This window comes from Cervus canadensis, chromosome 4 (genome assembly GCF_019320065.1).
Source record: "Cervus canadensis isolate Bull #8, Minnesota chromosome 4, ASM1932006v1, whole genome shotgun sequence".
In the NCBI taxonomy this organism is placed as follows: domain Eukaryota; kingdom Metazoa; phylum Chordata; class Mammalia; order Artiodactyla; family Cervidae; genus Cervus; species Cervus canadensis.
The window spans coordinates 46,512,988-46,538,758 of NC_057389.1; the positions used below are offsets into that span (position 1 = coordinate 46,512,988).

The 25,771-nt window shown below is 47.0% G+C and overlaps 1 protein-coding gene across 1 annotated transcript in view; it reads left to right on the top strand.

Annotated features, from left to right (window-relative positions):
• CCDC69 (coiled-coil domain containing 69) overlaps window positions 1-25,771 on the top strand; it is a 58,978-nt gene that overhangs the window by 20,172 nt on the left and 13,035 nt on the right. The window contains exons 2-4 of the mRNA XM_043467520.1: window positions 4,340-4,578; window positions 20,186-20,255; window positions 25,294-25,400. Of these exons, the coding sequence (XP_043323455.1) occupies window positions 4,340-4,578; window positions 20,186-20,255; window positions 25,294-25,400 (416 nt within the window). The remainder of the gene's footprint in view (window positions 1-4,339; window positions 4,579-20,185; window positions 20,256-25,293; window positions 25,401-25,771) is intronic.

Genomic DNA, 25,771 nt, shown 5'->3' on the forward strand with positions numbered 1-25,771 from the left:
GGTGACTAGAAGTCTCTGCCACGACCTACTAAGGACCAGGGGGTGTGAGGAAGGAGGAGGCAGAGCTGCGTAACCTGTAGTCCATTAGGGAGGACTCACGAAGCTCACAAACAAGAGAGTTGTAGGACAGGAGTTGTAGGGCTTTTGGAAGAAGAGGGGATTTGAGCTGCTTCCTGATGTGCAGGTAGAATGATAACCACACAGATAGATGGTGAAGAAAGTCACTCCCAGCAGACAACATGTTTGGGAAACTACTGTGCCCGGTCGGAACCCACACAGAGAAAACTTTCAGGGCTAGAATGTGTTTAGCGATCACTGCATTGAGAGGTACTTAACCTAGTATCCACACACAGGCCCACTGTGTGTGGATAATTCCCATATCAGTCTTTCCAGTCTTTCCCCAGAATTGTTCCCCCCATCCTCAACTTTGGTTTCTTCACACCAACTTAGTCACCAACACACTCCTCCTTCCCCAGCTCCCCAGCCTCCACGTTTATGCTGACTTGACCCATGCTCTTGATCCTCCCCCTTTTTTTCCTCTCTCTTTTTTATTTTTTAAATTATGAAAGTATGACAACACATTTACAGGAGGTTTGGAAAATACAGAACAGAGTTATTTATAGTTCCACTGTATATTACAGTTATTTTTAAGTAGATAAATTAAGATTTTTAGTTGAAGTTTTGATATCAAACTCTGAAAAAATAATAGAATGAATATACAGAAAAGCAGAAGGATATAGTAGACCTGAAAAGCACTGTGAACCAATTCACCATAATTAAGAATTACACAATTTTCACACAACAGTAGGATACAAATTCTATTCATGTTCCCAAAGACTATAAGCTGATCCTCCCTTTTGGAATTACTCCTTCTTGCTTCTCCTCTTCCCCCTAGATATGGAAAATAGGTAATCACTGAAAGTATTTTAACATAGACTTCACAAACACAGTCAGAAGGGTAATTATAGAAGAGAAATTATAAAAAAAGATTTTTTGAGTTGCAAGCGATGAAAGCAAAGCATCAGATTCCATCTCAACCTGAGACTCTAGGATTCCTTTTGCCATGAATGCCCTTTGGCTTTAGTGTTTCTCCAGGAAATCCACCTTCCCCATCCCCATCCACCATGGTCTCTTATCTCCTTTTAATTCTAACACTACCAACATGGATTATGCAACTTTACATTTGCTTTATAACCTGTTTTTATATTTTCCATCTTTTACTATAGACTCGATAGGTCTAATATCGAGAAAATAGATTATAAACCAATTCAAGACACAAACTGAGTCTTCTCTACACCTTGCCACAGGGTGACCGACCATTCCAGGGTACCTAGTACTGAGGAGTTTCATGGGTTGTGGGACTTTCAGTGCTACAAGTGGGAAATCCTGAGCAGATCAAGATGAGTTAGTCACCCGACTTGCCCAAGAAATGGGCACATGATCATATTTGCTTGTTGATTGCTGTCTATGATAGACATCTCTGCTGTTCACCAGTATTTCTGGTTCTCCTCTCCCTCAGGACACATATTACACGTTTCCATCCCCTTAAAGTTACCTGTGGCCATGTGACTTGCTTTAGCCAAAAAAATGTGAGTGGACTTAATGTGTGTCACTCCTGAGTGAAAAGATTTAAGACCCCATGCACCACTCTCATATACTCTCTTCTCTTGACCTGAAAAACCGTGCAGCCATGGTGTTGGGATGGCTGCATCCTAGGATGCTGCTGAAGGCCTCTGAAGCAGAGCCCTCAGCCTCCCCATACTGGATTCACATGGTATGAGCAAAACTTAACATCACTCATGATAAGTGGCTGAAACTTGTATGTTTTTCCTCACTGCAGCAAAACCTAACCTAACCTGACTGGCTCAACAAGTTCTAAAAATCTCATTAGCAACTTATTCAAACTCAAATTCCTAAAGCAAAAAAACAAACAAAAAAATCCTTAGGGCTTTTTTCTCAAGCGGAAACTTCAAAGCTTGTAGCCAAAAAGCTGGTTGTGTGAAAGTGGGAAATCTGAGCTTGGTCTCCCAAGAAGTTTAAAGAAACTGGAGGCAAGAGCTCCTGAGGACAGAGGCTTCAGAAACAGAATTTGCCTTCCTGGTTCCTACCTGCCAGTCCACGTTACTGATTTCAACTCCTGATATTAAAATTGGAGATCCATTTTAGAAAGCTCAATTGTTTGATGTTCAGATGGGAAACTCTCCCAAAGGAGAAACAAGAGGTTCAGGATCACACAGGGCATTGCTAGTTATGATCTCCCTACACATTTTTGGTCCTGTTGGCCCTTTATATGGTTTTTCTACCTAATTCATTCACAGTCATTGTCTATTTCTTTGGGATTTCACATATTTATACTTACCACTTGCTGGTGGAAAACTAGTCTCAATCTCATACCTGGGTTCAAAAACATAGTTTTTAGAAAACTTTTTCTTGTATTATAGTAAGTGCTACTCATTTTTTTAAATATAAGAAAACGAGTAATCAAAATCTTACCCTCATCTAGAGGTAATCACTATAACACTTTAAAAATATATATATAAATTTATTTATTTATTTTTGTCTGCACAGGGCCTTAGTTGCTGCCCATGGACTTTCTTTAGTTGCAGTGCATGGGCTTCTCTTTGCGGTGGCTTCTCTTGTTGCAGAGTGGGGCTTTAGGGCTTGCAGTCTGCAGTGGTTGCTGTGTGGGGGCTCAGTAGTCTCGACTCTCCAGCTTAGTTGCCTGCGACTTGTGGAGTCTTTGACCAGGGATCGAAGCATGTCCCCTGCATTGGCACTAGACCACCACAGAAGTCCAACATTTTTTTTGTTTTTAATAAGAATGATTTTTTTACATTTTTAAACTTTATCCTTATCAGTATGTTAGCAGGTTACATGATATTCTATCTTCATGGATACATCATAATTTATTAACCAAGCTCCTTTTCTTGGATATTTAGATTGTTCTAGTCTTTTGCTTGTTTGTTGGTTTGGATTTTTAGTAAGTCATGAGCATTGTTTCACAGTCGCTGGTAATTTAAGTAGACACTCTTTCCTCATTACCTGTTCAGCACGTTGTGCAGCGGTGGTTCTCACACTTGAGCATGGCTCAGAATCACTGGGAGGGCTTGGGAAGCTAGAGGTTGCTGAGCCCCATCTCAAGTTCAGGATATGTAGGTCTGGGTGGGGTCTGAGCTTTTGTATTTCTTTTCGTAAATATTTATTTCTATTTATTTATTTAGCTGCAGTCAGTTGCGGCACACAGGATCTTTAGTTGCAGCATGCAAACTCTTAGTTTTGGCATGTGGGATCTAGTTCCCTGAACAGGGGTCAAACCAGAGCCCCCTGCATTAGGAGCATGGCGTCTTAGCCACTGGACCACTGGGAAGTCCCGCGCACTTGTGTTTCTCACAAAGATCTCTGGTACTGCTGATGCTGTTGACTTGGGGGCCACACTTTGTGAATCACCGTCTTCTATTATTCTTCTTTCCAAGGACCTAATATCACCTGTGTCCTCAGTTTCCTTTCTTGGAACCTACTGTGATTGGTCTGCTTTGGAGGGGAAGTTCTTTTGCAGTCTCACATTCTTTTTCCATTCCTGACTGTAAGTCCCTTTCATCAACACATCTTTCCAAGTGTCTCTGGGCTGTGTATAATTTTCTAACATACACACTCACACTGACTTTCAAAGTTGCCCTGCATTGCCACTCCCAGAAACCTCAGCTAATAACAAAGCAAGGGTAAACTGAAAGTTCTTTTTCCTAGGCTCTGACATTGTGTGTCCCTTATTCTCCCTGCATCCGCCTATCTACCTCACAGAGTTGTTGTGATTGGTAACCTCTATTCAAAATGGATATAGTAGAATATTACAGATGAGTGTGAGCTGGAAAGAGTTATGGACCCAGAGTGAAAGATCATTACAATCAGTTTTCATATTATTATGCATTTGCAGGGAAATGGCTAAAAGTTTAGGTTCTGGAGTTAGAACTGGTTTTTATCTGGGCTTTGATCCTGACTAGCTACATGCACGTAAGCAGATCACATAACTGAGACTCGTTTTCCTCACCTATAAAGTGGAGGAAGGAACTAATAATACCTTTGTGGCAAGGAGACGGCAAGAAATAGAAATAATACGTGCAAGGAAGCCAGGACAGAAACAACTCTTGATAAATGATAGCTGTTGTGTTTACTAAATAGTTCTTTTAATTTTTTTCCTAGCCTTTTCTCTGCTGCGAGTCTGGAAAGAAATCCATTGTTCATTGGGACCTTTTCGGCCCTGACCCGAGTTTTCTGTCATTTACTAAGTTTCTGATCACCTGCCTCAGGCGGCAGGGCGGCGAGCCCCACGGGTTTCCCTGAGGCCCTGCTTTTCGGTTATTTACGGCACGCGGCCGCCCCAGCTCCGGCTCAAGTCTGCGCTTCCAGGTTCAGTTTCAGGGTCTCGCCGGCTGCCCCGGCCGGCGGGCGCCGAGCGGGCAGCGGGGCTCGGACGGCAGGGATCTCTGGGGGCCCCAGAGTTGGGAGGCGGAGTCCGGGAGCCCCCGGAGGAGGATGGGCTGCGGACACAGCAGACTGAGCTGCTGCAAACCCCCCAAAAAGGTAAAGGGCGCCGGCGGAGAAGTTTGACTTCGGAAAGGAAGGCGGGTGCGGAACCTCTCCGCCGCTGGGGACTTAGGGCGCCCCGGGTCTACTGGGGATGCCGGGCGGTGCACGCTTAGAGGCCGGCAGGCAGGGAGGCGGGTAAGGCTCGGCAGGGAGGCTCTCTCTCCCTGACCCAGGGCTGAGCCACGCGGGGCAGCCGAGTTTACAAACACAGCCCCGGGGCCGGGACAGGCAACTGATTCCAGCTGGCGGAGGTGGGAAATGTCTAGTAGTAGCTGTAGCAGGTGCCCTTTGCCGTTGGTCAGGGGCTGGTCGCTGTGTGGCCATGGACGTGTGACTTGACCTCTCTGGGCCTTTGGCTTTCCTACCATTAAGAGGCAGATTCTCTCTAGGGCCGCTACTTGAACGGCAGAATGGCCCACAGATTTACATCATCGGCATCACCTAGGACTTGCAGAATCTCGGGCTGTGTTCCAGACGTGCTAAAATAGAACTTGTCTCTTAATAAGATGCCCAGGTGACTACAATACGCTGTAAAGTTTGAGAAGCGCTGGTCTAGAGCCTCTTCAGGCCCTAGAGCCGGTGCATGTGGGCTGTCCTCGGGGGAGCTGGGAGGGGCCAACCAGGGAGGAGATTGGCGGCCTTCTGCTGCCTTTCCCTCCCTTCCTGTCGCTCCCCTCAGGGGCCTCCGAGCTGGGTTAGGGCCCAGGAGACGCTACTCCGGTTTCTGGCAGTGGGACCAGCTGCCCCTTGGGTTCTGACAAACCCAGAAGGTCAGAGCCTGGAGCCAGAGGACAACCTGAGGCACAGAGAGCCAAGCGCAGACCCTCAAGTCCTGAGCCTTCTTCCTACTACTGCCCACCCTCCAGTCAGGTGGGAAGAGGTGGTCCTATGAACTTGATGATCAGTCCCCTGAGGCCCCGAAAGGCCCCACACTGTGACACTATTCAGCAATTTTTCACTTGAGCCTCTGCTGCTTTGCTTGCGCCTGAGCACAGGCTTTTCTGCCTGTTGAGCATGCAATACTGTCCCTAACCTGGATGATTCTATTTCTGCTCTGTGCCTAGTCCAGGGAGAAGGACTTTTGTCCTAAGTACAGTGCCTTCCCGCCATCCTTGCTCCTCCTTAATTCCCAGTTCAAAATACCTCATGGAGCTCTGACACAGAAACCTTCCTGTCTTCCTGGTTCCAAGAGGGAAACTGAGGCTTGCCTCTACCCGTGGAAGCAGAAGTCTGGCTGATGGGATAATGAACAGATAAGCCTGAGACCTGCCTGAGACTTATAACAAAGCTGGTGATTGACTCTCAGTGTTGATCCTGGCTCTGCCACAAACATGCCCAAAGTGCTGTCTGTGCCTCAGTTTCTCCCTCTAAATGGACAGGGAGGGCTTTGAGCAGAATGATTTCTAGGAGTCAGAGAGCCTGTGTTCTCTACACCTGTGTTAGCTGCTCAGCTTGCAAAGTCCGCCGAGGGTAAATTCCATCTACTCGGTGGCGGGAAGAGACTGGAGTGGCCCTGTTCCAGGCCTTGGGTCTTCCGTAGTCTGGTAAAGGAGCCCACAGTGAGCAAGGATTCCCCTGCCTGTCTGAGAGCCTTGCCAGCTGTCCCTGTCCATCCCTGGCACAGCCTGAACTGGACCCCCTGTCCCAGGCTGTGAAGGAAGGGCACGTGCAGTCAGCAGAGACTATCCCAGTGGGAAAGGACCTTGGGTACCACCTGTGCCGATGCACGCAACATGCCGCTGGGAGGTTAAAGGCTGGAGGCGGAAGGGTCTTGACTGAGGTCAGAGAACAACTTAGAGCGGAACCCAGATGCCCAGTCCCCAAGCCCAGTGTCCGTTGTCTCTGCCCCTCCTCGGTGCTTCCAGTGGCTTCTTGTTGATTCCAAAGCCCTTTGGCATTAAAGGCTTTGCCCTGTTGCCTCAGAGCAGCCTGGCTTGCCTTTCTGCCCTGGCAGTGCCAGGCTCCTGCCCCTGAGTGGCAGGATTTATAAGCTGATTTTGTTTAAAGTTCATGCTAGTTTCCGTCCCTCTGTGCTATGCTCCTGCCTGGTTTCTCATCCAGGTGCCAACCCCGAAAAGGCCTGAACTTCCAAGCTCACCCCCAGGAGGTTGTCAGCCCCCTAGGAGAGAGGGAACCTCTGAGGATGGGATGTACAACAATGAGCTCAGACCCCAGGAGGCTCAGGTCATGACACCAATGACTCACCGTGAGTGGCAGTTTACAGAGTACTTTCACATCCTGCCGACCTCACTAAAGCCTGGAAGTCAGGCTGAGCTGTGGGATCTTCTCCACTTTATAGATGAGGAGACTGAGGTTCAGGGAGGAGTGATGTCATTCAGTAGGTTGCTGGCCAAACCATGCAGTGGAGCCTGGTTTTTCTGCCCTCCCCGTTGGTACTTACTGCCATGCACAGAGCCTAGAGCTGGTGCCTCCTAAATATTTGAGTGTGAGTGAGGGCCACACCAGAGCTGGCCTGGAAGTTAACCCAGAGTGCCGCAGGAGTATCTCGTCTAGCCTTGAGAGATACAGGACGGCTTCTTGGCTGAGTGCTGGGCATGCCTTGGCTGGGTGATGAAAGTTTGGTAGGAATGACCCAGTTGAGGCAGAGAGGACAGCCTGAGTGGGGGCTGAGCCGAAGAAGCAGAGTGATGGTGCTGGTTGTGGAGAGTGGGAGTGGCCAGCCGTGAGGAATGAGGCCAGGGCTTTCAGGGGGGACTTCCCTGGCGAGAGATAGGGGCTTTACCTCTAGGACTTCTCAAGGTCCCTCCCAGGGGCCAGACCTAAGGGTTTGCTGAGTCCTGTGGTTGGCAGTGCCAGTAGCCTTAGCTGGCAAGCTGTCCTAGACCCCACTGAGAGGCCTGACCTGGGGCCAAGTGTTACTGGGACTTTTGGTGACAAGTTGAAATCCTGGTGAAAAAAATGAGTGGAGATCCCTAGCAGGCTGGGTGTAGATAGTGAAGAATCATCTGCGTGATGTGGTCCTTCCTACATCCTTTTTGACAAAGACTATGGCTGTTGTGGGCACGTCAGGAGGATGTGGGAGAAGGCCAGACAGAGAGGGGCGGGGCCAAGGAAACAAGCCCTCCATGGACTTGCCTATAGGATGACATGGGGGTTTTTAGGGCCCTTCCGTCCCCCAAAAGTTACCAGCCCCGTCTGGGCCAAGGTGGGAAGGGAGCCCTAGCGCCTCATGGTCAACCCTCTGAGTGTGTGCCTTGTGTGACCCAGGGTTCAGAGCTTTGGCTCTGGCCCCCATGCCACAGCCCTGAGCACCACACCCGAGACCCTGGCTCAGTACTGCTCCCACAGCGGGGCCTCGGGCAACAGGTTCTCTGGGGTCAGTATCCCTTCATGAGCGCCTCCAGGTAGCAGGCCAGGTGAGAGAGGCAGAGATACAGAAGTGAAAGGTATGGAAGAGTCTGGCATGGGCACAACTAATGCTAAAACAAAACCATAGACACTAAGGGCGTGGGCTTTAGAACTGGGTCCACATATTCATTTATTGGAGCATCCTGGTGGCTCAGTGGTAAAGAATGCCTGCCAGTGCAGGAGGCGCAGGTTCAATCCCTGGGTCAGGAAGATCCCCTGGAGAAGGAAATGGCAACCTGTTCCAGTATTCTTGCCTGAAAAATCCCATGGACAGAAGAGTCTGGGGGGCCACAGTCCATAGGATTGCCAAGAGTTGGACACAACTGAGCACATTCATTTATTAACTCTGATCTCCAGACTCTAGGCCAGGTGCCACTTCAGTTCTAGCACCATTGTGGATCCATTAAGTGACCCTGGAAGGAATTTGGGTTTTCCATGCCTCAATTTCCTCATGTGTAAAATAGACGTGATGTAGCTCCTGAGTCATAGGGTTCTGAGATTAGATGAAAGAATGCATGTGATACAGTTCCTGATATACTGACTGGTTAGCAGGGAATGTAGGTGAGGGACATCAACACCTGGATTGTACCCAAGGAAAGCAAACAGGGATGTGGGAAAGGGGGCCATGAATATACTTGGAAGGCCATTTGGGGTTGCAAAGATAAAGCTTGGAGCCTGGCCACTGCCTTCCAGCCTCTGAAGTGTTGTCAAGCGGCATGGAGTGCAACCTGGCTCTCTGTTGACCCCAAAATGCTGATTGTGGCCAGTGAGGGGACGCTAAGGGGAGCCATATTCTACTTCTCACCAGGAAGAAGGGTAGTGAGTTCCCCATCCTGGGGGAGTTCAAGCAGAGGTCAGATGTGATTGTGACAGAAATAGAAGGGTGGGGGCGGGGAGTAGAAGAGGTGTTGCAAACCCAGGACTAGGAAATACTAAGATTCCACTCGACACCTAATTATTGTGATTATTCATAATGTTTAAGGCAAAATTTAGAATTTGGTAAAATATAAAGAAATTTTAAAATAGTTTTTAATCCCACCATGAAGAGATCGCCTCTGTGTACACTTCATTCTTTCTTCTCTTTTCCTCACTCATATGCTATATATGAGTGTGACTATTTTTGCAGAATTAGGGATATATTTTAAACGATATTATTCTATTAATAGTTATTGGGGTGCCTAAAAAGGTTTTTAACATCTTACAGAGAACCTGAACAAACTTTTTGACCAACCCTATCCCAGGGACAGAGGAGCCTGGTGGGCTGCCATCTATGGGGTCGCACAGAGTCGGGCAGGACTGAAGTGACTTAGCAGCAGCAGCAGCAGCATACTTAGTATTTTGCTGGGGGCATTCGCGCATGTTAAAAGTCTGTGGAAATGTGACTTTTAATGGCTATCTAAGGTTCTGTGGATGTTCTGTGGCTTTTTTACCCAGTTTGGACACTTGGTTATTTACACTCTCCACTCCTATCCTTGTTATTCATGAGCATCCTTGTGTTTCATCCTAATCCTGGGAGAGTGTGCCTTTTTGTTGGAGGGAAGAGGTGAGGGGAGAGAAGGCCTCCAGAGAAGAGATGGCATCTTGGCTGGGTTCTGAACATAGGTGGGAGCTAAACACACTTGTGTCAGGGTGACTGGGGTACATAAGATGCAGGGTCCCTGACACCTGATCCATAGGAGTAGGGCAAACTTGACTTTTTAACTCATTTTGGACAGAGGGTCTGAGAAAGGAAGTGGCCTTTGCCAGGCACTGAGCCCACTGTCCCAAACACTGTGGGGACACTGGTGTGTATGTGGCTTCTGAGCTAGTGGGTTTTGCCCAGTTCAGTTCAGTCGCTCGGTTGTGTCCGACTCTTTGCAACACCATGGACTGCAGCGCGCCAGGCTTCCCTGTCCATCACCAACTCCTGGAGCTTACTCAAACTCATGTCCATTGAGTTGGTGATACCATCCAACCATCTCATCCTCTGTCGTCCACTTCTCCTTCTGCCTTCAATCTTTCCCAGCATCAGGGCCTTTTCCAATGAGTCAGCTCTTTGCATCAGGTGGCCAAAGTATTGGAGTTTCAGCTTCAGCATCAGTCCTTCCAATGAATATTCAGGACTGATTTCCTTTAGGAATGACCCCTTGCAGTCCAAGGGACTCTCAAGAGTCTTCTCTGAAGTCTGAACACCACAGTTCAGAAGCATCAATTCTTCAGTGCTCAGCTTTCTTTATAGTCTGACTCTCACATCCATACATGACTACTGGAAAAACCAGTAGCCTTGACTAGATGGACCTTTGTTGGCAAAGTAATGTCTCTGCTTTTAAATATGCTGTCTAGGTTGGTCATAGCTTTTCTTCCAAGGAGCAAGTGTCTTTCAATTTCATGGTTGCAGTCACCATCTGCAGTGGAGCCCAAAAAAATAAAAGTCTGTCACTGTTTCCACTGTTTCCCCATCTATTTGCCATGCAGTCATGGGACCAGATGCCATGCTCTTTTGTGTAGCTTCAGTAATTTAGACCTTTGTCTAGGCATGAAGTGAAGTGAAAGTCGCTCAGTTGTGTCCAACTCTTTGCTACCCCGTGGGTTATACAGTCCATGGAATTCTCCAGGCTAGAATACTGGAGCGGGTAGACTTTCTCTTCTCCAGAGGATCTTCCCAGCCCAGGAATCAAATCCAGGTCTCCCTCATTGCAGGCAGATTCTTTACCAGCTGAGCCACCAGGGAAGCCCTGGTTTTTGCCCAACCCACGATATAATGCCCTCTCATCCCAGTTAAAGCCAATACAAGCTTCCATACATATGTACTGTGACATATATAGGTCTGACAGAGGGATCAACCAGAACTCCACCCCAGGCAGAAAGAGTGAGAGAAAATGAGAAAATCCATCCATCTTTAGTGTAGATAGATCTAAATCTATCCATCACCTGCAGACAAGCCATCGAACTTCTCTCACCAGGTAAATGTGAATCCCTAAAAATCATTTATCTTGTGTCACTTTATTTTCAAGACTGAATCTTCCAGAACATCTAGGCCAAACGCCTCACAATACATCCATCCCACACATCCCACACCCCATGCTTTCCCCCCAGATGAGTGATGTACAGACTGACCTACTTCCAGTTCTCCTTCCTCCCCGGGAGTGAAGTTCTTTTTCAGAGTGTACAACGAACTCTGTCATTCCTCCTCCACCCTGTGCAACCCTACCCCCTGCCCACTCCTTGAGGAAACAGCTGTGACATCAGAGAAGTTACCTGTCATGGGCTAAATAGTGTCCCCCCGCCCCCGCCCCACTAAAACTCATGTACACCCAGGACCTGTGAGTATGACATTATTAGAAACAGGGCTTTTGCAGATGTAATCTGTCAAGATGAGGTCATACTGGGGCACAGTGGGCTTCAGTCCAAGGACTGATGTCCTTGTCAGAAGAAGGGAATGTGGACAGAGAAGCATGGGGAGAAGGCCATGTGCTGACAGAAGCAGAGATGGTAGTCATGCGTCTGCAAGCCAGGCAACGCCAAGGGTTGCTGCGACCACCAGAAGCTAGGAAGAACGGATGGAGCAGAAATTCCCTCAGAGCCTCCAGACTGACCCAATCCACCTGACAGCTTGACTCTGGACTTCTCGCCTCCAGAACTGGAAGAGAAGAAATTTCTGTTGTTTCAAGTCACCAACTGCATGGTAATTTGTTACAGCAGCCCTAGGAGATGTATATATTTTGTTGATTCCCCACCCTCTCTCACCCCTCCCTGACCTGGCCACCAGCTGAAATGGGCAAGGGAGACCCAGTGTCCCCTCTTTGGCAGCAGAGTGGGGAGCATTGCGCACAAGGAGGTGCTTGGACACGGCCCCAGGGCTTTCGGACACCAGCTGCAGCATCTGCAGAGGAAAGAACAACTGGGCCGGGGGTCAAGACTGGGTCCTAGTCCTTCCTGTTTCACTAACTTGCCGTGTGATCACTACCCAGGCCTTGACCTCCCCACCTGTAAACTGACCCCCTTGGCTGCTTTTAGGTTCCAAGAGAGGTATTAATTCTGTCTCCTGCTCATTTCTTTGTACATGAGTCAAACTTGAATACACCATTTAAAAAATTCTAAGAACTGAGGCAAAACTGCAGCTCCCCCTACTTGACCACAATAATTCTAGTCTGTTCTCCAGAGATGATGACTGACTGCCCTTGGTGTGTACTTTTCTAGGTAGTTTTTCCTGTGCATGTTTGTACAGTAAAAGTTTATTTTGCTATTGATATTCTACCAAATGACTTTCCACCTTTGTTGGTAAATACCTTCTTTGTTTTTTTAAACAGATGCGTGGCATTGTATAGTGTCATGCAGCTGTGATACCTTAGTGTATGGAGCCAAAATGCCCCGTTGTGGATGTGAGGCTGGTTTCCAGTGTTTCCCTGTTACAAGTGACCCTGCCCCAAGCACCCTGCAGGGCCCGTCGACCTCACTAATGGGTGCCTCTCTCTGCTGGCAGTCCTGCGGCAGGGCACTTGCTGCCTGTACTTTGCCTGGTGGCTGCTGGGCTATGTCAACCTCTTCTCTATGCACTCCAGTCCCCCCTTTTACAGCTTCCCCACAGGGGCTGCTCAAGAACAGAGGGTTCAGGACACTCCCCCCCGCAAGCCCTCCTGAGCAAGTACCCCTCCTGCCTTGTCCTGCAGAGAAGCCCTCTGCATGAGGGGGCTGACCGCTGAGTGTGTGCAGCCACCAGCCCTGCTGTGCTGGGAACCAGCAAGTGTGACAGGACTGATAGAGGGTGAGGTGTCAGAATGACCTCACTCGGCCGCTTCTTTTGCGTCCAAAGCATATCAAGGCCAGAAGGGCCATGATGTATCCCATTGCCCAACTCCATGCCAGAGAGGAGGAAACGGAAGCCCAGAGAGGGGAGGGTGCTCCCCCAAGGTCACACAGCAAGCAAGCACCAAGTCAGGGCCCTGACTCTGGACTCCCACTGCAGGGTTTGCCACTGGGTTGGCGAGACAGGTGGATATCCGGCTGTGTCTGTGTCCTCAGCCTGTCTCTTCTCCCATGGTGGCCACTAACACCATTTTCTGTCCTGCTCCTTCAGGGTCCTTCTCCCTGATCGGCTGACCCAAATGCCAGAAATGGTGCTGAGTGCTTCTGCCAGCTCTGGCCCCTCTCAGGCGATCAGAGCAGGCAGACCCATGGGAGGCTGATACAGGACAGGAGAAGGTGGGCTCTAGGGAGGAAGAAAGGACTATGGCGTATCGGAAACCCTTCCCTAGGCCTCAGCCTCTCATCTGTGCCGGAGGGGCTGGGCCCTGCGCGCACTGTCTGGCGTGGGCGGTCTCAGCAGGTGTTTGGGGGGAAGTGGTCTGTCCTCCCCTGAGACCTTTCATCAACTGGTCAGACAGGAGGGATGGAGACCACATCCGCCCCTAACTCGGGGTGCTCTGGGGGCATTGCAGGTGTTTGGAGAATAGGCAGGGCCTCCTGACACAGCCGGGAGGAACCTGCTGTTGCTCCTGCCTTTCACTGGGCTGTGTGGTCATGTTGGTGTGTCCCCAGGCAGGCACTGGGTGATGCTTGACACTGTAATGTCAAAATGTAAAATGAATGAGTCAAAGTCAATCTTTAGTTGTCCTGGCTGTGTGAAAATGAAATCACGTTCAGGCATTGCTTGGCAAAATACTTCTGTCCATCTTAGAGATGCGGAAGCTGAGGCCAGTGATTGTGGTATTCTTACCTCTGAGCCTCTGTAGTCTGGGTGTGAAGGCTAACATTTCTCAACAGCTCTGAACATTTAGGCCCCGCCTTTCCTCCACCCCAGGCCCTGGAGGGAGCCCCTTGGGTCTCCGCCCCACCTCCTTCCTGCCTCTACCCTCAGCCAATGGGCTCTGGCTGTGGTTGTTCAGATCCCGAAACCAGTGGTGCCAGGGCCCCACCCATGCACGAGTCCTGACACCGGAAAGGCAGCTCTGATGTTGCAAAGGAGTGTGACCTGAGTCCCTTGAGCCTCAGAATTCCCTAAATGTTGGACTGCTTGGATCAATCTGGTGTATGCACGAAGGAAGGGGAAGGGCTCTGCCTTGAGTCTGGACTCCCAGGAGGCTCTGATCCTGCTTTGTGGCTTCTGACAGGCCCTGCCCACTCCACCTCTGGGCCTCAGTTTTTCCATCTGGAAATAGAAGGAGGGGATTGGATAATCAGTTTCCAGGGTCCCTTCCAACCCTGTCCTCTGGGTCCCAGTAAGCCTTCCACAGCCAAGGAGGGTGTGACAGAACTACAAGGCCAAGGGAAGCCAGGTCTGCAGTTTATGGGGACAGTGAAGGAGCTTGGTGAACTCTCAAGGGTCCTTTGATTACTAAATTCTCTAAGCTAGTCAGGGATAATGAGGCCGTAAATCACACCACTCAATCAGAAACGCACAATGCCTGAAGGGCCATGAAAAGGATGGCATGATGGTCCCTAAAGCAAGGTGAGACCAAGTGTCTTCAGGAAAGGCTGTGCCATCCTCAGGGTTCGACTTCCATCCTGGTAGGATCCCGGAGGGAGAGAATAGCTGGGCAGCTTCTATCCAAGTTGCTTCTGCCTTCCTCAGTCTTTCATGGTGAAAGAAATTCCCAGCTCAAGTTTGAGGGAAGTTGAGGGGTCTATCCCTGACGCTTTTAGTATAAGACTATGGAAATTCACCCTGAATTCAACTTGAATAATACTCAACAGATCCCACTGAGACTCTGTTACTGTTGGTGGGTTTTTCATACCACCTGCACTAGCTAAACACTTTGTTTAACAGAGATATTTACTTCTTAAACGTCAAGGATATCTTACAGAATTGGATTGTTGGAGTTGATTGTTGAAGTTTAGGCACCTCTGAGATCAGTCAGTCCAACCTGCAAAATAACGTTTGCTTCTTGCATGCTGCCAGTGATGGAGAGCTCACTCCATTCCACCCTCCAAGATGGCAGCCTATCTCTGGGACCATTCTGAGATTCTTCATGTTGCACTAAAACTTCTTGAAACTTCTAGTCCTTGGTCACCATCCTGTCCTCTGAGGTTGTGGACCACACACTAGCAGCCTTTACCTCATGGTCGTCCTGCAGAGATTTGAAGCCAGAGTCCAGAGTCTTTGTATTTCCCGTTTTTTATTTTTCAAGGCTGATCAACCATTTCTAGTCCCTCCTGTCAATTTACCCTCCAAAATGCAAGCAAATTTGAGGGGGTCTTGCCAGGACCAGTCCAAGCTTGCTGCTCTCCCCGCCACTCTGGGTGCTGTCTTTTGGCTCTGCCTGGACTCTGTTCGAAATCATGTTCTGCCACAGATCAGGTTTACTTCCCGTTGACCCAGAGCAGGGCTCTGGTCTGCTTGACAGCAAGGAGCTGGGCCCCAAAACTGTGCATGTTCCCAAGATGGAGAGGCCCTGTTTCCAGACCTCCTGGACAAAGGGCTGTCCTGGAGCCCATAAGGAGTGAGGAGAACCTCTGTTCCAACCCTGACCCATCAAAGAGGGTCCAGAGAGGGGACAGCACTTCCCTAAAGTCACACAGTGAAGCTGGGACTTGGGTGTGCTGGCCTTCCCCCTCCTCCCAGGTCCCGGGTTCTCCCTCCATTCTGTCCTGCTAGCAGCCACCTCATAGTGTTCTTCTCCCAAGTTTCCATTGACACAGGAAGCTTCCAGCCGTCTTCCAGAGCTCAGCTGGATGACCCTACCAGCCAGAGGCCTGCCCCACTCTGCTTTTGGAAGGGGAAATCCTTGTGGCCCCCTCCCAGCTCCCGTCCTCGCCCACTATAGAGTGAACTCTGCTCCGTGACCTCTGAGGAGAAAGCAGCCAAGGCCCCGTCATGGGAATTTTCCATGCAGTAGTTGCTTATCGATTCCTGCTCAGTTCTGGACTGTGTGTCTTCAGGAGCCTCAGAATCACCTGGATAGGGTGGTAGATCGGAGCTTCCCAGACTGCACATACTACCCTCAGATTCTGTAGGTCCAGAACTGGGCCTGGGAGCTATGTTAAGCAAGTGCTTCAGGTGGTCCTGAAACAGGAGACCTTCTATTAGGCCTCGAAATCCCTAGAAATACTATCTGGGCATCACAACAGGCATCAAATCCAAAGTCAATTTCAAAATTGTCCTCAAGGAGCCCCCTTGGATTAACAGGAGAAGCACGGATAACTGGGGAACTAATTGCATGGATGTTTGAACAGGCCTGCTGATAGAAACTAACTCAGCCCTGGGGAGAGACCAAGTAGAAATTATATATGAGCTGGGCCTGGAGGCCTGAGAAATTATCGAGCATATGTCATGCTAGGATGGTCTTGAGCAACCTGGGATGGTGTTGAACACATGGTTGTGCGTACTGAGGCCAGGAGTACAGTAGGTTGTTTCTGGTTTGGTTTTGGCCTAGCAAATTGATCAACATTAAAAAAAAAAAAAAAAAAGACACTAGTCCATGTTGGCAGAGTTGCAGTAAAACTGGCCTTCTGTTTGCTACTAGTGGGTTAGTTAATTGGTAGAGCCTTTCTGAATTATAGAGACGGTAACTTTAGATGTGTAAAAGTCTTACAATCATTATGTCCCCTAAGACATGATTTGAAAATTTAAAAATGGAAATAATGTAAATATTCAACAGTGGAAAGTGAAAGTGTTAGTTGCTCAGTCGTGTCCAACTCTTTGCAACCCCACAGACTTCACAGGCTCCTCTGTCCATGAGATTCTCCAGGCAAGAATACTGGATTGGGTTGCCATGCCCTTCTCCAGGGTATCTTCCCTACTCAGGGATCAAACCCAGGTCTCTTACATTGCAGACGGATTCTTTATCGTCTAAGCCACCAGGGAATGCCATTCAACAATGGATTATTGATTAAATGATTAAACTCATCTATAAGATGTCATGCTGAAGTCATTAAAATTAATTACAAAATATTTAATGCCATGTAGTAAATGCTTATATTTGAAAAAGTGAGATGTAAGGGAATATATGTAGATTTCAAAAGTGAATAAATGTATATTCTTTATTACCACTATATTTGGAAAAATATGTTTACCAATATTTAAATGTTAATAGAACAGTAGCATGAGAACTATTATAATGAGTCTTTTTTTTAAAAAATTATTTTAAAAATATTAATTTTATTTTTCAAATAGTTATTTATTCGGTGGAGTTGAGCCCTAGGTGTGGCCTGTGGAATCATCCTGGGGCTTGAGCTCTCCAGCTGGGGCGTTCCACGTCCCTCACATTGCAGGGACTTGGATCCCCAGGGATGTCCTAAGATGAGTCTTAACTGCCTTGATTCTGGAGGGTTATCCTGGGGCAAAGATGCTGTCAGGATCTGGAGACTCAAGCACAAGGCCATGTCCTGTCTAAGGTCTGAAAGTTGTTAGTGGAGAAGAGTTTTTGACCTTCCATGGTGGTTGTTTGGGAGAAGATAGTTTCTCATGAGCTTTATGATCTTATTTCAGGCAACCTGAGGCCAATGGCAGCCTGAGCGGTCTAGCAAAGCACTGTGGTCTTAGCTTCTGCCATGCTTTTTCAGATATAAAGTGATAAATGTGTTTAAATCATGTTTAAATCATGCCATGTTTGAGCTGTTAGAATTATGGAGTTATAGGTGCTTTATCTCAGCTAATCCTTAAAATAACCCTGTGAGGAAATCAAGGCTTGGAGAGGCAATGTGGTCACACAGAGTTGGATTTAGGGTTTGAATCCAGATCTGGGTGATTTTAGAATCCAAGAGTTGTTTTTTTTTCTTTTCCTTGGCTGTGTTGTATGGCATGTGGGATCTTAGTTCTCCAACAAGGGATGAAACCCATGCCCCCTGCATTGGAAGCATGGAGTCTTAACCACTGGGCCACCAGGGAAGTCCCTAGAATCCCAGAGTTCTTAACAATACTGTTCTGGTCTCCACTCTTCTGAGACCTGGTTCTCATGCTGATTTTGACATCCAGGCTGCACATGACTGTGTCTTACCTCCCTGAGCTCCAGTTTCCTCCCTCGTGATAACCCTTATCTCTCAGTGCAGTTGAGAAGAGCTGAGATCAGACACTCGGAGTTTGAATGCCATGGGCATTGTTGAGTGAAAGTAAGAACATCTCACACCTCCACTTCCTCCGCAAAGGAGAAAGCGGGCGCCCAGAGGAGGGAAGAGATTTGTCTGAGTTTGTAGAAGAGCTGAGACTGGAATTCTGGAAATCTCACTCCCATAAAACGTTGACCAGGTTAAGTGTAACCAGGGGTGGCAACAGGGACAAGACAATCAACCGTTGGTGTTTGTCTGCCTCCTTCCTCCAGCCCAGGGGAAGGGGCTGGCTCCTGTCATTGCCCCAGAATCCTGTGTTGACAGCTTGTTCCTGGGCCAAGCGTCCCCTCTCCCCTGGGCGGAAAGGGACGAGACTTCACAGGGTGGGTGGAGGAGGGTGGCTGGCGTGCCAGCCACTGGGCAGATCGTGGGGACCTGGACCTGGAGGAGACACTGTTTCTTGCTCAGTTTGCACCAGGCTCTGTGCTGGGCACTGTGGGCAGGAGCAGAAGGTTCTAGAAGCCTGCCCTTCTCATCCTTCCCCAGCCAGAACTATGCTTTCCAGCAGCATTTCATTCATTCTCGAGTTCAGGAAATTGTTAATAATTTTTATTCTATTAATCACTTAATCTATTATCACAGTAAAAAGTAAAGTTTTTCTTTTACAGTGATAATTCACAATTGAACACTTTCATAGGTTTTTCATGAGCTGACTTATTTAAGTGTTTTCTAAAATGGGGCTTAGACTCTTTTTTTAAAATCAGAAAACTTTTTTGAGGTACAGTTGAAAAATAACATGCTAATTTCAGATGTACAACTGAATGATTCAATATTTGTACACATTGTGAAATGATCACAGTAAGTCTAGCTAACATTTTAGAACATTTTGAAAAATATACGAAACGGCTTAAATTTTTTTCCTACCCCACATCTTGGTCCAGTGACAAGTGCTAGACTTTGACCAACTTTTCACCTCTCTGGGGTGAAATGAGAAAATTAAAGGTGTTCTTTGTGTGTAACTTTGAGTAAGATGTTATTTCTCCTTTCCTGAAAGAACTATCTCGAGCTTTCCTTAGTATATTTTGAAAGGTTAAAATGTCTTCTATTTTATGAAATGATAGTGGTAGTTTGCAAATTATTTTTTTCAGCATTCCTGCTTGTCAACCCATCCCAAATCTCCTATTTGAAAATATTATTTATGAAAACCGAAATCTTAGAGCCACTGACACTGTTCTGTGGTATAGAAAACCCTTTAGGGACTTCCCAGGTGGCCAGTGGCTAAGACTCTGTGTTCCCAGTGCAGGGGGCCCAGGTTTGATTGCTGGTCGGAGAACTAGATCCCACATGCCACAACTAAGAGTTCACATGCCACAATTAAAGATCCTGTGTGCTGTAACTAAGACCCAGCATAGTCAAGTAAATAAATATTAAATAAACAAATATTTTTAAAAAGTTATTATAGAAAGCCCTTTTGCATCAGTTGTCCCCTCTGATTCAACCCCCAGTGACCAAGGTTAGTTAAAGTGCCTACTAGGTATGGGTCAAATCCTTGACTCTGCCAGATGTCCCCTGGTCTGCCCTGATGGAATCCTCTTTTGCCTCAGCCTTCTCATTTTTAAATTGGGGGACATGCATATTTCCCAGGTTCTCCTGAAGATTAGCTGAGACAGTGCCTGGTATGACCTGGCTGCAGTATTTCACCTCCAACTGTCAGATTATATACTGCCACCTCCACAGAGTTGGGGAAACAGCCCTTCTAGCAGAGAAGAAACATGGTAAAACTGTGGCTTGAAGTTTGATGCTCTGCCTTCAATACAGGGCACTTGCTGAAAGTTGTGGTAGCCAAGGGCCCTGGGGAGGAAGGGGAATTGTCTCTAAACCGGGGGTTGGGAAGTTTTAAGACACTTAAAGGCCATAACTGGGATGAGGGTAATAGCATAAGGTCTGGCCAAGTCCATGGAGAAGGAAGATAAGGGCAGGGAGGGGCCCACGGTTGGTAGCCAAGCCAAAGAACAAGAATCTAAGGAGACGTCATCCAGCATCAGGCTCCCTGCTGAGGGTTTCCCCGGCCAAGGTGAAATCCTGTCTGAGGACCCCTTCCCCACAGAGCGGGTGCTGCCCTGGGACTCTGAGGAAGAAAGCCTACTGGGCGTTAGTGCAGGGGTTGGCACAACTGGAATTCCTATCTTGCCTTTGGAAGAGTTACCATAGCATCTATCCTCACGTTAACCTCCTACCTTCATCCTCACTGTTATCTCATTTCTTCCAGAGGCGCCAAAGACCAGATCAGCCTCCCAAACCAGAGTCTCAGGAACTGGGTCCCCTCAATGGTGACACAGGTGAGTAGTCAGCCCTATAAATGCCCTCTCTGACATCTGTGAGGTTTCCTACGTTATAATCAACAAACACGATATGGCTATTTAGTTATCTCCTGAGATTTTAGTTAGGTTACTTTACTAGGAGTATCATTTCTAAAATCAGGGGGGCGATAGTTCTTTCCTGATCCTGGCTACCACACCTGGAGTGCCGAGTTTATTTCTGAAAAGCACACTTTCAGAGAAATCCAGAAAAAAATGGACAGAATACAGAGGAGAAGAATCAGGTTGGTGAGGAATCTGGAAACCATATCCTTTAAGGAACAGTTAAAGAAACAGAAGATGTTGCAATAAAACACAACAGTTCTCTCCAAGTGACTGAAGTGCCTTCACAGAGAAGAAAGATGAGCCTTGTTCAGTGTGACCCAGAGATCAGTACCAGGGCCTGAATGTAGCCAAAACAGACTTGCAGAATTCAGTTCACTCTCAAAGGAATTTTTTTGTCTGGTTGCTGATTTAAATTAATCAGAGCTACTGATAGAATGAGCTCTCCATCTCTGAAAGTGTTTAATTACCACCTGGAGACTATCAGGATATTGTAGATGAACTTAAAGTACCAGATAAGCAACTGGGTCAGAATTTAGATGTTCTCTAATCTGACTGTACATAAGAATTACCTGGGGTGGATTTTGAAAAATACAGATTCTGAGGCCCCACCACAAACCAACTACATAGGGATTTCTAGGACTGGGTCTGAAGACTGCATTGTTAGGTAGTTAGTTCAGTCACTCAGTCATGTCCAACTCTTTGCGACCCCATGGATTGCAGCACGCCAGGCCTCCCTGTCTAACACCAACTTCCGGGGTTTCCTCAAACTCACGTCCATTGAATCGGTGATGCCATCCAACCATCTCATCCTCTGTCATCCCCTTCTCCTCCCACCTTCAATCTTTCCCAGCATCAGGATCTTTTCAAATGAGTCAGCTCTTTGCATCAGGTGGCCAAAGTATTGCAGTTTCAGCTTCAACATCAGGCCTTCCAATGAATATTCAGGGCTGATTTCCTTTAGGATGGACTGGTTGGATCTCCTTGGAGTCCAAGGGACTCTCAAGAATCTTCTCCAACACAACAGTTCAAAAGCATCAATTCTTCGGCACTCAACTTTCTTTATAGACCAACTCTCATATACATACATGACTACTGGAAAAACCATAACCTTGACTAGATGGACCTTTGTTGACAAAGTAATGTCTCTGCTTTTTAATATGCTGTCTAAGTTGGTCACAACTTTCCTTCCAAGGAGTAAGCGTCTTTTAATTTCATGGCTGCAATCACCATCTGCAGTGGTGAAAGTAAAATCTGTCACTGTTTCCACTGTTTCCCCATCTATTTGCTGAGAAGTGATGGGACTGGATGCCATGATTTTAGTTTTCTGAAATGTTGAGCTTTAAGCCAACTTTTTCACTCTCCTCTTTTACTTTCATCAAGAGGCTCTTTAGTTCTTCACTTTCTGCCATAGGGGTGGTGTCATCTGCATATCTGAGGTTATTGATATTTCTCCCTGCAGTCTTGATTCCAGCTTGTGCTTCATCCAGCCCAGCATTTCTCATGATGTACTCTGCATATAAGTTAAATAAGCAGATGACAATATACAGCCTTGATGTACTCCTTTTCCTATTTGGAACCAGTCTGTTGTTCCATGTCCAGTTCCAACTGTTGCTTCCTGTCCTGCATAAAATTTCTCAGGAGGCAGGTCAGGTGGTCTGGTATTTCCATCTCTTAAAGAATTTTCCACAGTTTATTGTGAGCCACACAATCAAAGGCTTTGGCATAGTCAATAAAGCAGAAATAGACGTTTTTCTGGAACTCTCTTGCTTTTTCAATGACCCAGCAGATGGTGGCAATTTGATCTCTGGTTCCTCTGCCTTTTCTAAAACCAGCTTGAACATCTGGAAGTTCATGGTTCACATATTGCTGAAGCCTGGCTTGGAGAATTTTGAGCATTACTTTACTAGTGTGTGAGATGAGTACAATTGTGCAGTGGTTTGAGGATTCTTTGCCATTGCCTTTCTTTGGGATTGGAATGAAAACTGACCTTTTCCAGTCCTGTGGCCACTGCTGAGTTTTCCAAATTTGCTGGCATATTGAGTGCAGCACTTTCACAGCATCATCTCCTAGGATTTGAAATAGCTCAACTGGAATTCCATCACCTCCACTAGCTTTGTTCGTAGTGATGCTTCCTAAGGCCCACTTAACTTCACATTCCAGGATGTCTGGCTCTAGGTGAGTGATCACACCATCGTGATTATCTGGGTCGTGAAGATCTTTTTTGTACAGTTCTTCTGTGTATCCTTGCCACCTCTTAGTATCTTCTGCTTCTGTTAGGCCCATACCATTTCTGTCCTTTATTGAGCCCATCTTTGCATGAAACGTTCCCTTGGTATCTCTAATTTTCTTGAAGAGATCTCTAGTCTTTCCCATTCTGTTGTTTTCCTATTTCTTTGCATTGATCACTGAGGAAGGCTTTCTTATCTCTCCTTGCTATTCTTTGGAACTCTGCATTCAAATGGGTATATCTTTTCCTTTTCTCCTTTGCTTTTCGCTTCTCTTCTTTTCATAGCTATTTGTAAGGCCTTCTCAAACAGCCATTTTGCTTTTTTGCATTTCTTTTCCATGGGGATGGTCTTGCTCCCTGTCTCCTGTACAATGTCATGAACCTCTGTCCATAGTTCCTCAGGCACTCTATCAGACGTAGTCTCTTAAATCTATTTCTCATTTCCACTGTATAATCATAAGGGATTTGATTTAGGTTATACCTGAATGGTCTAGTGGTTTTCCCTACTTTCTTCAGTTTAAGTCTGAATTTGGCAATAAGGAGTTCATGGTCTGAGCCACAGTCTGCATTGTTAATGATGGTAAATCTCTGTAATAAGTAGCACCCCACACACACACAAGTTGGGACCAGTTTGGTACTGCTGACCAACATTTGAGATCTTGAGCCAAATGATCTATGAGAGCCTGGAACTCTATGATCATGACCACTGCCTCCTCTCACTCCCCTCCCCCAGACCTAGGGCTCCTATCTGATGGACTGACCACAGCCTCTTTCCTCACACTTCTCATTATACCTTGTACCCAACCTGGCCTATGGAATTCTGTAATAATATTATTACTACATTTATAACTTGTTAACAATGCTAATATAAGCTTCCAATGCTGTCATGAGTCCCGAGGAACATTTAGAGAACATTTAGTGAACTATTGGCATTTTTTTTTGCCGCAGCACGCAGGATCTTAGTTCCCTGGCTAGCGGAAGCTTAACCACTGGGTCACCAGGGAATTCCTAAAGAGCATTTATGGAACACCTCCAAATGCCTGGCACTACACCTACTGCTCTTTTTTATTCATTTGTTTGTTGTATTTTTTAGATTCCACAAATAGGTGATTGCCTACAGTATTGGTCTTTCTCTGACTCAACGCCCTAAGCATAGTACCCTCTAGGTCCATCCATGTTGTTGCAAATAGCAGACTCTGATTCTTTTTTTATTGCTGAATAATGCTCCTTTGTGTGTGTAGACTTTTGCTGTTGTACATCTTATTTTTTCATTCATATGTCAGATACTTATATTGCTTCCATGTGTTGGTACACTTACTGCTTTTTATGCATGCGCAAACAGAACAATGTGGTAGTTTGGAGTGTTTGCTGTGGAGTCAACTTGTGTAGGTTCACAGCCCCTTACTCCAGTTGTGAACTGGGTAATCTTGGACAGGTTGCATAATTTCTTTGTCCCTCAGCTTCCTCATCTGTGAAATGGGAATAATCATAGTAGCCACCACTCTGGGTAGCTGTGAGGATTCAGTGAGTAATACCTGTGAGACACTTGGAGCAGAGCTGGGCATGTTTCTGAACATAATAAGCTGTTGGTATTCTTTGTTGTTGTTGTTATTGTTTAGTCTCCATATTCTTTACATGCTGTTGTTATTTTCATTGCCGTTGTTTTCTGACTTAATCATCTCAATAGCCCTATGAGGTAGGTATCATTATTATCCTGATTTAATGTATTAGGTAACAGAGGCCTGGAAAGGGTTGGTCCCCACCTCAGGTGAGACCCAGAACCTGTTGGACTCAGAGTGACATCACCAGGCCTGTTTTGCAGTTTCCCTCAGCAACGGCTAGGTTTCCTGTTTGTGAGGTCTCCTTCCTGCTCACAGCAGCCCTTCTGTGCTGTGAGGTGTCGCACTCAGACACAGAGCCCAACAGATAAAGCGTGTGACCACCTGGCCCCTTAGTGAGGAGAGGAGAGGTGAGGACAGTGGTGAATGGCAGAACCACATCCTGGAGAGGGGGGAGGCCGCCGTTCCTCAGGCCAGCTCCTGCTGGACACTGAATCACACACTGCTACTTCTTTGGCTTCTTCAGGAAGAGTTGGAGGACTTCCCTGTTGGTCCAGCGGTTAATAATCAACCTGCCAGTATAGGGGACACGGGTTTGATCCCTGGTCTGGGAACTAAGATCCCTCTTGCCACAACTGCTGAAACCCGTGTGCCCTAGAGCCCCTGCTCCACAACAAGAAAAGCCACCATGGTGTGAGGCCCATGCACTGCAACTAGACATTAGCCCTACTCGCCACAACTAGAGAAAGCCCGCACAGCGATAAAGACAATAAATAAATAAATAGAAGCTTAAATCAGGACTTTTTAAAAAGTTGGAAATCTGTAGTATCAAGTAAAAGCTGCCCAGTTATTAAGTCAGCCACTGTTTTTTTAATTTAGACACTGGATGGAGCAAACAGCACCTTTATAGGCTGAATGTGTTCTGTGAGTCACCTGCTCTCCTGTAGATCTTAGGGGCAAATGAGGCCTCTGGCTCCTCCACTTCATGAAGGAGGGTCTCCAAAGGCAGGGAGATTTAAGGAGCTGCCTCTAGAAGTTGATCCCCCAACTGAAACCATTTTTGATGGGGAGACCAGACTCCCCATGCTGTAGTTCCAGCCTCCCACGCCCTCTCCATTGGGCCTGAACCCAACCTTCACTCTGTGATTTTTTTTTCCCTCACCTATAGCCACAACTGACCATGTATGTGCATCTGAGGAGGCTGAGCAGCACCAGAAGGCTATCACCAGAATCCTCCAGCAACATGAAGAGGACAAGAAGAAATGGGCACAGCAGGTAAATCCCAACCCCTTTCTTTTCCTCCTGCTCCACTAACCTCATTAAATTCCAGAGCAAGGCCAACTTTTGGTTTTATCGTTTTTGCAAGTATCCCTTACTCCTTTTGCCCAGAAAAGAGCCCTGTATCTGCAGAACAAATATTTGTAACTGTGGGCATATAATTTGTTTTATTTATTCTATGCAATAAAAGTGGGGAACCACCAACATAGCCAAGGGCTTTCTGCCTTCAATGGCATCAGGATTAGAAGACTCCAAAATCTCTTTCCACGTGGTAAATCTCTGGAAGCCCCCTCTTAAGCCCTAAAGAGGGAGAAGTCAGTCACATCAGCTATGTCTTGGAGGCCTTGCACCCATCAGCGGGTGGGACT